Source organism: Primulina huaijiensis, chromosome 13 (genome assembly GCF_012295235.1).
Source record: "Primulina huaijiensis isolate GDHJ02 chromosome 13, ASM1229523v2, whole genome shotgun sequence".
In the NCBI taxonomy this organism is placed as follows: domain Eukaryota; kingdom Viridiplantae; phylum Streptophyta; class Magnoliopsida; order Lamiales; family Gesneriaceae; genus Primulina; species Primulina huaijiensis.
Window position 1 is genome coordinate 12051334 of NC_133318.1, and position 14115 is coordinate 12065448.

At 36.3% G+C, this 14115-nt stretch overlaps 1 protein-coding gene across 1 annotated transcript; it reads right to left on the reverse strand.

Annotated features, from left to right (window-relative positions):
• Positions 1 to 1081: 1081 nt before the first annotated feature.
• Positions 1082 to 3385, reverse strand: LOC140990851 (rhodanese-like domain-containing protein 4A, chloroplastic). The gene is made up of 4 exons (XM_073460677.1): positions 2646 to 3385; positions 2114 to 2216; positions 1489 to 1734; positions 1082 to 1390 (listed from the first exon to the last, which is right to left on the reverse strand). Exons 1-4 carry the CDS (start codon positions 3338 to 3340, stop codon positions 1340 to 1342), a joined length of 1095 nt encoding a protein of 364 aa, XP_073316778.1. The 5' UTR covers positions 3341 to 3385; the 3' UTR covers positions 1082 to 1339.
• Positions 3386 to 14115: the final 10730 nt, after the last annotated feature.

The window sequence follows — 14115 nt, forward strand, 5'->3', positions numbered from 1 at the left end:
TAACGCACGATTATTCTTTGACGATTGCGAAGAACGACAACGAAAACCTAGGCTAGAAATCTACCTTGAAATTTCGACTTTCCTCTTGAATATTGTATGTGTGTGAGTCGTGTATTTGGAGAATTGGGGTGTGTGCAAAAATATGAAAAGTGGGCGTAGGAATTGTGAGGGTTAAGGGGTGGGTTTAACACTTTAAATACTAATTAATTCACTAATCAAGACTTAGGCCTATTAAGCTTACAAATTAGGGTCTTTAGTGCTTGATTAGAATTTAATTAAAATATTAGAATAGTTTTGTTTAAATAAGTTTGTGACTTTAATAGTCGGGTTACCAAAAAGTTCGTATTTTTGTTGAAAAACCAACACCGATAAAATTTACGTCCCGACGTATAAAATCACCTCAAAACCTCTTATTTTCAAAAATATGAAAAAGCATCAGTCATATTTTAAATTAAAAACAATTATTTAATAAAAGCATTTTCTATTTTTCAGCTCTCGGTCTCCGTTCCTCGATCGCAAATCGAATAATCTTTAAAAATACCGTTTTATGTATCATGACAATAAAATCCTATTTAATATATAATCATGCATGTCATATAATCAATTAAGCAATTAAAATCAATTAATTAGCCATTTATCATAATTCATAGATTTACATGCAGTTGAGTTATGTCATCTTAATTTTGGATCTTCATAAAGGTTTTTAAATTTATTAGTATCCTTGACAGTCCGTACATATAAAAACAAACGAATGTAGAAAGTAAAAAGATTATTTTAAATTAAACTTTTAAATAATGTTTTTTTTATAATAATGTTGCATTCAGGAGTGATATGATCATTTAGAATTCANGAAAAGTTGGAGAAAAAATCAAAAGGAGTTGGAGAGATACAAAAATTATTAATAAACTAACATTATCAATGTTACATGACAAATATTATGAAAGCGTCAAGCGTACAATTTTAAAGAAATTTTGATGTCATATTGATACGTTAAATAGTTAGTACGAGTATCTTTCCGTAGATCTCAAAACTCTCACTATAGCTTACTTTAAATAATATACGACTTTTGTAAAATTGAATCTAACAATCATAGAAATCAAATATTATAAATCAATAAACAAGTTATAACAAGATGTTTGAATAGGCTAATTAGCTCATCCAACCAAGCTCCAAGATAACTCTAATCAATGTAATCTATCCAAAAAATTCCATTCGAAAGCATAATTCGTTGTAATAAGAGTTTTTCTAATGTTTACCATTAAGAATACCATCAGCTCCTTGGGCGGGTACAGAAGTTGATATAACTCATAAACATTGAAAAATCAAGGGTACATTAACATTACTTCGGCCTCGAAGGAGTTGGGGAAGATGGAGGTTTTAATTCTGGATACTGCATAAAAAAACACTAGTCAGTAGTTGTCCAGCATCAAAATTTATGAAGCAACTTTTCATTTCATACATAAATAGAGAGAATTTGTGATTTCATACATTCGGGTATGGGGATGATGGTCGTGAACGTCCTTTTGACTGCTTTGCAGGACTAGTGGAACCAAAATCTTTATTATCGATCATTTTACTACTGTTCTTGACACTGGAAGGTGCAATAGAGGTAGAGTCGCTGATATTTTTATCCTGTCGCGGTATCCCTCGATTTGTTTCGAGTTGGTTGGACAATATGGACCTCTTTTTTGGGTAGATGTGAACTGATGTAGGTAGGAGAGTTTCCTGTATTTCCTGCAAAGGCAGTATTCAAACGGATTAGTAAGTCGTGTAATGTAATTTGTTGCGCATTATTGACAGTAGAAGATAGTTCCAAGACTCGTATATCATATGTAATCAGTATTTAAAAATGTATTGCCATAGTAACACAAATTCATGTTTTTTTTGGTCGGCAATATGCAAACAGAAAATGAAAAACTTTTTCAGTGCTGTTGGTTGCCAAGATTCTCAATCTTTACATCTCAATAATGATTTTTGAATTTAAGATTATCATTTCCCGAGTGGCCAAGACATAATTATCGATCAAGAACCTCTTCAAAATTCAATTTAGCATGGGAATACAAAATAACAGACAAAAGATGTACCTAAGAACGAGGAAAAAAAAAGTGCATACCTGCCATCCTTTCTTGCCCCTAATTCCTCCCCTTACCGCATAAGCTTCTTTAAAACCATTTTTCACCAATAACTCAGCAACTTTGATTGAGTTACCGTCAAAACTACCTTACGCATGAAAGAATCAATATAAGTTAGTATTAAAAAGATGTAATACTTGTTCTTGCTAGGCAGATAAATCCCATGAGTTATCCTCTTCGTCCCGAAATAACTTGGACAAAGAAACACTAGACTGCAACATAACAGTAATGTTAGAACCAGTGAATTAATTTGCATTTCTAATTAACAATTCTTTCACAAATTTCTAGACTACAAGTTGCACCTTCAAGATTCCAACATCAGGGAGACATACATAAAGATTTTAGTGGTGTTTGTTGGTACGAAAATAATTTCATAAAACATCAACATAAATGTTGTTTGCTACGCGGAATCATGCTAGATATTGTCTTTTTCCCCTCTTCTGTAGAAACAAAAACAATGAAACTGAGGCTCTCAAACAGCAACCACAACGAAAAAGAATCACCAAAGCTTACTTGTCTATAACACAAACAGTAGCATTTGCAGGCTCCTCAAAAATCTTCGAAACAGTCTTCACAAAACCATCTTCATCTCCCAGGCGAAACTCAACCTGGAGCACAGTCTTGTTCAAGATTTTCAAATTGGGCGAATTCAAATACGCCAAACTCTTAGGGTCCCTAATATCTAAGAGCTGACAGCTGGGGTCATCCTGCAGCTTCCGAAACGCATTAATGGCGGACACGAACTTGTACTTTTGCAAATACTCCTCAGTCAAAGGGATCGCAATAAGCCAAATGAATAAAACCGAGGGGACAAAAAACGGGTACTTCGTGAAAAAGTCATCAATCGAAATCACAACCGATTCCAAGTTAATCTTGTTCGATACTTGTTCAGGAGCAGCTTCAGAGGCAAGGCAAGAAAGTGGGAAAGGGAATGCAAGAATAGGAAGCAAAAAGTGGGGATTTATGTTAACGAGACTTGATATGACGAGGTGTGCTCTCGAATATTGTTGATTTGGGACATTTGCTTTCGTGGTGGTGGTGGGAGGGGGAGGGGGATGGAGCAAATGGACAGAAATTGGATTGAAATTGCATACGGGGGAGTGATTGAAAACTGAAATTTGGGGTTTATTGATTGGTTTTAGGGATTTGAATAGATTTTGGAGAGGTGGGGGACCTGCCGCTGAGGGGAATTTGAAGATAGACGCCATTGACAAGTGAGGTCAGTGGAATGGAACAAAAAATTCTTTCCGTTAAATGTTATCTATTGTGGTAATAAATTACTAATATCATGATTTTTTTTATTAATTTGAAAGGAAGGTTTTCAATATGTTAGTTCTTATTAAATTGATTTTTGATAAACATTATAGTTTTACTTTTCTTATGTTGATTTTTGTTTTTTATTCCTATGCAGCTAAATAGAACAAAATCCTATGTTTGTTAAATTATTATTTCTTTATTACAAATGTTTTGTTTGAGCTTTCGAAGAAAAAATGGTAGCATAGTTCAAATATGATTTCAAATTAATTTGAATATATGTCTATATTTCGCATTCTATTTTATCATTCACCGAAAAACCGTAAACCTGACGAAATTACCAAAAACCGCTCAAAGTCACAAATTAAATTCTATAACCATGATAGTTTCTCACCAAACCATTTCTTGGTTTCACCGACCACAATAACTGTAATACTTATTGTTGATACCCCGGGAAGCACTTATCGGATCATCGTGGAACTCGGGCCGGGGATGGGTTGAAAAGATTCGGGACGTTGGGGTAAGAGCCAACATAGGGAAGGGAGCGCTCTTTTATTGACCATCCCTGGGTTTGCGACATAAAGGATCAGGGGTCCTGTCCTCGTTCTCACTCCACGATCATCTATCCGATCACTTTGGTACATGTGCCAATTCCGGATCCACAATTGTGGGGGTGTCATGCTTCGAAATCATTGACAATTCATTTCGCGCACGTAGGAATGACGTGACTAGACTAGAGGCAGTATGGGCTGTCAGATGCGGCAGTGTCAAGAGCCACGGCACAGGCAACTATCTTGCTATAAGTAGCAACCGAGTACTGAAAACATGGATATCATTATCTTTTCTCTTATAAATACCCAGATTTACTTGATCATAAAGTATTCTATTCACTTAACAATTTTTGAACGGTTACTCAATGTACATTCTCTATATTGCATTTTCTTTTGTGAAAGACACTTGACCGACTTGAGAGTCGGAGTGGCCAAGTCGGAAAACCTTCTGACGCCCTGCTAACGTTCTTTGCTCTTAAAGTATGCAGATTCTTCAGCCTGGGTACGTACCATCTGTTCGGTCTCCTTTGTGCCTGAGAAGAACCTACCCGGCCCCTATGAATTGCTCACCCAGCTCACCTGATTTACCCGACAACCATCATTGACGTCGTTTGTAGGAAACCAGATCTAAGACGTAGATATGATTTTTACCCAAAAATCAGTACGGAGGGACGATTCACGGAAGGAGACCACAAACTTAGAGGTTCCCCAAGGGAATCCACGCCCTCATCATACTTTCACAATCAATCCAGAACAACTGTCCCAGTGGATAGCTACAGCCGTCCAGAAAGCCATCAAGGAGAAATTACCTCACGACAGCAGTCACATGCACCGAGAAGACGGATTCGAAGATGAGTTCTTTCCTCGGAACAAAGCGAAGCTGGAGGAAAGCTCTTAGGAATGTTCCAGGGCCCTCACCATGGCCGATGAAATGGAAGATTTAAGAAAAGTAGCAAAATTTGGAAGGACAAACCGGGTCATCTCGAGTCCCTCTGAGTTTATCTAAGAGAGTGTCCTTTCTCCACCCAAATAATAAATGAGTCATTGCCTTCCAATTACAAGTCGGCAAAAGTTAAAGAATATTACGAGAACACCGATCCCAAAGAACTTTTGTCTTGGTTCATGAACTTGGCTATAACATACCGTACTTTTAAACATACTTAAAATTTACGAAAAATAAAAAAAATTTCTTAAATAATTAACAATATCTCAAAATACACTTGCAAATAAAATGCTTGATTAAATATTTGAAATGTGAACGAACTTGCAACAAGCACTTATTTAAAACAACATAAAGTAATTCGTTAAAATCAGAGTAAGTGAGTTTAACATGCATAAAATTTCTTAAAAACATAAGCGGTCCTCGGGTTAGTCCTCTGCCCACTCCGAGCCATCTCACCGATCTCCACCTCTCGTCTTCTCAAACTCGTCCTCATGGGCATCGATCAAGTCTAGCGAGTCTAAAGACTCAACATGTATAATCGAGAATAACGAGTATTACGTAATAAATCCACATGCATTATAAAGTTGTCCATACATACTTAAAACCTGAACATACTTACATCACCATAGACGTGCCATCATTTCATAAATTCTTCATAAACGTCTTGCAACATACATACTTAAACACACATAATTATCATCATTTTGCGTAGAGATATTGTTGAAAACTTAATTTCGGAGTTTGACAAACTGAGCGTAAAAATATTAAACAACTGATCAAGGAAAACAAAGGTAATTGATAGTTTTCCGAATTGAAAATCAGTCAACTGGACGATCAGTTGAGAACTGATTAATTACACAACTATCAGTTTATCCTATTGGCTCATCAGCTTTACACGTCTTCAGTGAATAGGACATAGCCCAACAACCTACAGATTGTACAAAGAGCAGCAGGAACGCTGCATTTCAGAAATGCTACAATGTACGATTGTCAGAAGAATATTGACGTGGCTAACAACGGATATAAAGATTCAAAATGCATTCATTCTTACTGTTGGAAGCAAAGCCTATGAATAGACGAGAAGAGCAGCTGAGAAGAGGTTACTGAATTATTATTCAACTGAAACCTCTTTACAAGCATTCTGCACACTCGTTCAAGCTCATCATCAAAAAAGCTCACGCTTATTATAAACATCAATAGCTTTCAGGCTATACATTGAGCAAAAAGCACAAATCACTTACTGTTGTATTATTCGATCTTATAGATATCAGTTTTACTAAGAAGTTTCAGATCAGTCGAGTACCGATAAATTGTATTGATACTAAGAATTTCAGTCTTGGTAGTCCAAACTGAAGTGGGTTTGTACAAATCGTTGTATAGATCAAAGTCTTTTAGTGAATATCCTATCTTCAAGATAGAAGGGGTGGCGTAGGAGTGTTTGAAATCTCCGAACATCCATAAATATTGTGTTTCTTATTTTCAGTATTATTCTATCTATCATTCAGTTTATTTCCGCACTTTCATTAGTTAACCGATTGACATTGACAAACAAGATTTCAGAGTTTAGTTTATCACTAAACTGACTCATTATTTAAAAAGGTCGTGAAAATTGTCAAGTGTTTATTCAACACCCTCCCCCCTTCATAACACTTTTTCACCTCCCAACTGATCCTATCAAGTGGTATCGGAGCGGCTGAATCTTGTCTCTGAATATTTCTTACCTACTAAATCTATTTACCATGTCTTCCTTCAACAAAATTTCAATGTTCTCAAGGGAAGAGTTTGATGACTGGAAGATTAGAATGCAGGCTCATCTAGCTGCACAAGATGATGACATGTGGTACGTTATCACCGACGGACCCATGAAAATAATGTAAGCAAATACTGCAATGGCAATAACTCATGGTGCACTCCATCGTATTGAAAAGACCATAGAAGAATGGACTGCAGAAGATAAGAGAAAAGCCAACCTAGACAATGTGGCTAAAGATATTCTGTATAAGACCTTGGATAAGGTGACATTCAGTAAGATCAAGCTCTGCAAGACAGCAAAAGAAATTTGGGAGAAATTAATCCAACTGTGCGAAGGAAATGAACAGACTAAAGAGAACAAACTCTCTGTTGTTGTTCAGAAGTTTGATAATATTAGAATGAAGACTGGAGAGTCTATGCACGAATATGATGAGAGAATCAGCCGCATAATAAACGAATTTAATGCACTTGGAAATGTGTATTCAAATAAATAAGTAGCGCTGAAAGTGGTTCGAGGTCTCCCAAAGGAATGAAATGTTAAGACTATGGCCATGCGAAAATCAAAGGACTTAAATAAGGTCGAACTTCATGATTTATTTGCTGATCTAAAAGCCCACGAGTTTGAGCTGCAAACAAGAGAAGGAGATCTTTCTACACCAGCAGCTACTACCGCTCTAAGAGCTCACAAACTGAAACCAACAGGTTCAGTTGAGAAATCTGCCGATCAGTTAAATCAATTGGACTGATCAACCTTATACACTAGTTTGTTTTATAGCTTCAAAATCTTCTAAAAACTAGTTGTGACATAAAAGGTTGAACCATCTAAAATTTAAGTCTATTGCTCATCTAGTAATCATGATCGTGTAATTGGTCTGCCTAAAATAGATTTTTCAAAAGACAAAATTTGTTCAGCATGTCAGTTTGGTAAACAAATAAGATCTTCATTCAAGAACAAAGGTAGTAAATCTTCTTCCAAATGCTTAGAACTGTTGCAGATGGATCTTTTTGGTCAATTACCAGTAATGAGTTTAGGGGGAATGAAATATACCTTAGTAGTCGTGGATGATTTTTCAAGATTTACTTGGGTTATATTTCTTAAATCAAAAGACCAAACTGCTGCACAACTGATTAAGCTTTTCAAAAGACTATTAAATGAAAAATTAGTTGCTATTGACAGAATAAGGTCTGATCGAGGGACTGAATACATCAATCAAAATCTTTCACAATTTTTAGAAAACAATGGGATCAAGCATGAGCTCTCAGCAACTAGGACACCTCAGAAAAATGGTGTAGCTGAGAGAAAAAATCGAACAATTAAAGAAGCTGCTAGAACAATGCTTGCTGATTCTGGTATTTCTCAAAGGTTTTGGGCAGAAGCAGTAAACACTGCATATACTCAGAACAGATTAATGATTAATAAAAATCATTTGAAAACTCCATATGAGATCTGGCATGGACATAAAAGTGTGGTTTTTTATTTCAGAATATTAGGCTGCAGATGCTTTATTCACGATAATGACAAAAATCATTTAAAAGCTTTTGACGCTAAATCTGCAGAAGGAATATTTCTGGGTTATTCATCAGTTATTGAAGCTTATAGAGTATTTAACAAATGCACTTTGAATGTAGAAGAGTCAATTCATGTTGTATTTGATGAATCTGCACTAACTGATAAGCCAAATGACCCAGTTGAGCTAGTTGATCGCTTTACAAATATAAGTTTGGAGGATAATAGTGAAGAAGAAAATCACATCAATAGAAATATCCTTCAAACACCAGAACCAGAAGTGCTGGATCAATCAGTTGAACAAGAAATTGTTCGTGATAATCAGTTAGTAGATAAAAATGATAATACTCAAATACCAACTGAAGCAGCAGCAACTGAAACCGAAGAGAACACTCAGTTGCCAACTGAAATAGTTGCTGAGAGAGATGCAACAAATACTGAATACAGATGGAAGAAATCACATCCACCAGAATTTGTGATAGGTAATCCATTTGATATGGTAAGAACTCGGAATCAAATAATTAATTTATTTATTCATTCAGCTTTTGTTTCCCAACTGGAACCAAAGAAAACTGATGAACTCTTGTGATCCTAACTGGATAAATGCTATTCAAGAAGAGCTAAATCAGTTTACCCATAACAATGTCTGGAACTTAGTTCCAAGACCAATCTATAAAACTATTATAGGTACAAAGTGGGTATACAGAAATAAACTGAATGAATATGGTTGAGTTGTGTGCAATAAAGCGAGGCTTGTAGCACAAAGATATAGGCAAGATGAATGAATTGATTATGACAAAACATATGCACCAGTTGCAAGATTGGAAGCAATCAGAATGTTCCTTGCGTATGCTTCATTCAAAGATTTCAAAGTCTATCAAATGGATGTTAAGAGTGCATTCCTAAATGGTAAATTGCAAGAAGAAGTATATGTTGAACAACCACGAGGTTTTGTTAATCATTCTCATCATGATCATGTTTATCATTTGAACAAAGCTCTCTATGGTCTTAAACAAGCTCCAAGAGCTTGGTATGAAACACTTTCAAAATTCCTAACTGATCATGATTTTACTTTTGGATCGATTGATAAGACTCTTTTCAAATTTTCAAAGAATGATCATATTTTACTTGTGCAAATATACATTGATGATATTATTTTTGGGTCAACTAACCCCAAATTATGTGAGAAATTTGCCAAGTTAATGCAGAAAAAATTTGAGATGAGTATGATTGGTGAACTGACGTTCTTTCTCGCTCTGCAAGTGAAACAACTGGAAAATGATACTTTTATCAGTCAGACCAAATACACAAAGGAACTGCTCAAGAAATTTGGCGTGGAAACATGTTCAACTGCAAATACTCCTACGAGCTCAACGATTAAATTAGATAATGATCAAGGAAGAATATCAGTTGATACGGCACTCTACAGAGGTTTAATAAGTTCTTTATTATACATAACTGCTAGTCATCCTGATATTGTATTTGCTGTTTGCATGTGTGCTAGATTTCAATCTGATCATAAGCAGTCGCATTATTTAGCTGCCAAACGCATATTGAAATATCTTAAAGGCACACAAAATGTGGGCTTATGGTATGCTAAGGACTCATCTTTCAATTTAGTTGGCTATTCAGATGCAGATTATGTAGGATGTAAGCTTGATCGTAAAAGCACCAGTGGATCATGTCATTTTCTAGGAGACAGACTGATTTCATGGTTCAACAAGAAGCAAACATCCATAGAAACTTCCACAACTGAAGCAGAATATCTTGATGATGCGCTCAACTGCTCTGGATTCAGCAAAAACTAAAGGATTATGGAGTCATCACAGAGGAATCTCCAATCTTCTGTAATAACACAAGCACGATTGCAATTACATACAATCCAGTTCTTCACTCAAGTACCAAGCATATCGATGTCAGACATCACTTCATCAAAGACCATGCTCTGAAGAAAGCAATCAGGCTGGAGTACATTCCAACTGATCAACAAGCAGCTGGCATCTTCACCAAGCCATTACCTGAGACAAAGTTTTCTCACTTTCGCAATATTCTTGGTTTAATTGATCTGTCTTAATTATCTCTTATTGGTAAGTCAGTTGTTGCTAATTATTATTCAGTTAGTCAACTGATATCAGTTAGTATGAAGAAAGAAAATAGCAATTTTATTGATAATATCTGTGTTAGAGTAGGTGCCCCGCAAGACAACTAGTGGCTCGAGCTTTATTGACTCTAATGTAAAACAATATTTATTTTAATAATATTTTACGATTTTATTCGATTATGGCATTATACTTTGATAGGATCGATTAACGTAGCAAGAGTGTTTAGAAGGGGGGCTGAATAAGCACTCACAATTAAAAACTGATCTTTTCGAGTTTTGAGTTCAGTTTGGTGAGAAACTGATTCTCGGAATCTTGCTGGCCAATGACAATCAGTTAAACTAAAGTAGTTGCGGAAATTAACTGGCTGAAATATAGAATACAAAACTGAAATAAAATACACAAGGATTGTTTCTGGATGTTCGGAGATTTCAATTACTCCTACGTCACACCTTCTATCTCAAGGATAGGATTTCCACTAAAAGACTTTGATCGAATACAAGATTTGTACTGACCCACTTCAGTTTGGACTTATCACTGCCAAAAGCTGAAACTTTTAGTATTACAAAATGTTCTCAGTGCGTAACTGATATTAGCAATATCGAATTTAAAGATTATTACAAAGTGCTAGTGAGCTCAAATTGTAGCCTTGAATGCTACGAATAAATCAAGTAAGGGTGAGCTAAGATTTTGACAGAGTAACAACAAACTTTGAATATAGTGATTTGTGTATTTTTTCAGCTGTTCTTCTGTCATATTTATAAGCTTCCCTTCCAACAGTAACGTGAGATATATTTGAATCTTTGTATCCGTTGATTGCCACTTCATCATTCCTTGGGAATTGTTTGCTTCATTTATTGTAATGAGGCGTCTTAATTGCTTTAGCCGAAATGCGTTGTTCTAAGCTGTATTGATTGAAGTGCGGCATTTCATATTCAGTTGCAATCTGCTATGTCTCTTTGTCGGTTGAATGTTCTTTCCCGAGACATGTTTAGTTGAAAGAAGCATACGGCTGAATATATCAACTGATCGGTTTCCAACTGATCAATTTTCTTTATTAGATTTGCTGATTTCAGTTGTTAAGTCCAGTTGCTGAATATAATTGCGCGTATCAATATAGTTGCAATCTGCTATGTCTCTTTGTCGGTTGAATGTTCTTTTTCGAGACATGTTTAGTCCAGAATTTAGAGTTTGGTTCATATTTTGTCAAATGCCGGAATTTCGTTTCCAACAATTTCCCACTTTATGGTGTTTGACAATGCTAAGTAAATAATAACTGATCGTCTGAACGTATTGTAGATAAAATAAGAGGTTGATCTTGATCATCTGAAAGCTGAATAATAATCCACACGAATACGAGATAGACTTGTAGAGATTTTTCTTCAACGAGAAGATTTCTTCTGTTGTTCTAGATTCTCTTTGATTTCTTCCCCCTTTTTGTCAAACAACTCCATCTTCAAGGATAATTTTCAAATATCTGTTGATAGAAAGTTGACAGAGTTGGATATGTTTTCAACAGCAGAGGTTAAAGCGATTTGAAGTACATCTATCTTTCTTGATACGAGTGTCTCCACAGCATCAACTCTTTTGCTGATAGAGTCTTGAGTCACTGAGAGACTCTTAACCAAACCTCTGTTCTTCTGAATATCATCCACTGTTCGAGAGAGAGAGATGTTAAAGCATCTTGTATTGTTGTCAGTTTCTGATAGTTGAATTTTTCAGAATGTTCCAGTTTCAGAGAATGCTCTAATTGAGTATGCTTAATCTTGTATACATGATTGATCATTTCATTCATATTCTGCTGAATTTCCTTAATTTCTTCAAGAACTTTATCATGATCTGTAGAAAAATGAGGTGGAGACTGACAAGACGTTCCTGGTTCCGTTGAGGCTTGATCAAAGACCACCATGGTCTTATCAGATATCATCGTTTCAGAAACAGTCTGTGCTGGAACATCTGTTTCAGTTACTGCCACTTGGACTGAAGGAGGTGAAGATTGATGATGATCAGCAAAGATACTTTCCTGCTGAATAGGAGAGACTGCAGGATCTGCAGTTGATTGATCATGAGCTGATGCATCTTCTTGAAAATCAGCTGAGACTTGAGCTGGCTGAACAGTTGGAAGTTTTTCAGCAGTAATCAACACAACGTCCATATTTTCAGCAATCTGTTGATTTGGTGATGGGCTAGCCACTACTGTTTGATCCTCTATTTCAGAAACAACAGACTGAACTGGTACTTCTGTTGAGATAGGAACCTCTTGAGCGATTTGATCAGTTGAGTGATCAACTTCTTCAGAAATGGGTTCACTCATAATAGATTCTTTCGCCACTGCTTAAATAATTTTATTAATGTTGGCAAAAGTCAACTCGGCTTCAGAGTACATTTGATGTTCCACAGCATATGATTGTGACACATCCTGAACAGGTTTTTCATCAACCGGTTGTGGAGATGGCTCTTTCTGCTGGGAGGAGAATGTATCTTTTTTTTTGAACTGGAGGATTTTTCAGGGAGAACCAATTCCTGATCCTGTTCCCAAAATCTGATTTCCATTTGTAGACCACTAAGATCTGCGTCCAGTTGGGTGAACACAGCTCTATCATAATATGCAGTTGGACCTACTGAATTGTAGTTGATTTCAGCTTTTCAACCATTATAGTCAGCTTTTTGGCTCGAATTTGATCAAAGAAATATTTTTTCCTCTCCAATGCATGGGCAATAGTAGCAGCTTTGACTATTTTCAACACAATCGCTTCAAATTTAATAAACTTTTTCAATTGGGATTTGCGCTTCAGCTCTTTGGCAAAAATCTCAGTCTTAAACTTCTTCCAACTATCAAAAGATTTTAGTTTCGATGTGGCAAATGCATTGACCTATTCCCAAACCAGGTTAATGTGAGTTTGGATGACATTAGATGGCCTTGGCTCTTCAACTAACTTGCCTTTTCCTTTTTCAGTAGTGAGAATGTGAGGAATATCCAAACCAGAGTGAGTGGTGTCCACTGGTTCCATCAATATAATGCCTTTAGATCTGGTCGGAGGCAAAATGGTAGGGCGATTTACATGAGTCAAGGAAGCTCTTACTTTAGCGGGTGCCTTTTCTTCAGTAGCTGAATCATCAGGTGGAACAACCTGCAAAGATATAGCCTGAATAGGCTGCTGGGCAGCTGATTGAGTCAAACTCTCAGTTGGAATGAATTTCACCGCTGTTATTGGTTTAGTTCTTTGCGTCCTCGGTCTCTTGACAAGCTTAGGTGAAGGAGTTTTCTCCGAATATGATTCACTGATAAATCAGTTTTCGTTTTGCAGTCTTCAGTTGGGCCAAAGTTTTGGCCTTCTTGACTGGTGTTGGAGCAGGTGGTTGCGTCCCAACCTCCTCTTTGGTTTTCAAAAACTGTTTGGGAGAAATTTCCAGTTTGGTCTTTGGCGGCAAGATGTTCTTGGCAGTGAAGACCTTGAACTTTGATGATTTTCCAGCATCGTCAGCTACCAATCCCTTTAGTTTCAGAAGATAACTGATTGGAATGGCAAAGCTTCTTGATTGTTTGGTAGATTGAAGCATATTCTTTAGAATATTGAAAATAATGTGCCTCTAGTTAGCTTTCTTCTCTCCCATGATGATGGTCATCGCTTGGAATTTCTCAAGAGTAAGGGCAGCATAAGAGCCGGCCTTATTTAGCCAATATGCCCTTCGCCACAATGTCGGCTAATAACTGACCCATCAGCAGACAGCAAAGATTGCATTTCCTCAATGTCATATGTTTTGATTTCAGAGAAGCTGACGTACCCATCAGTTGGCAAAGAGAAAATTTCTCCGAAGGGCTCTTCAGATAGGATCAACAGCTGATCATTGACAGTTATAGAGATACTTCCATCAG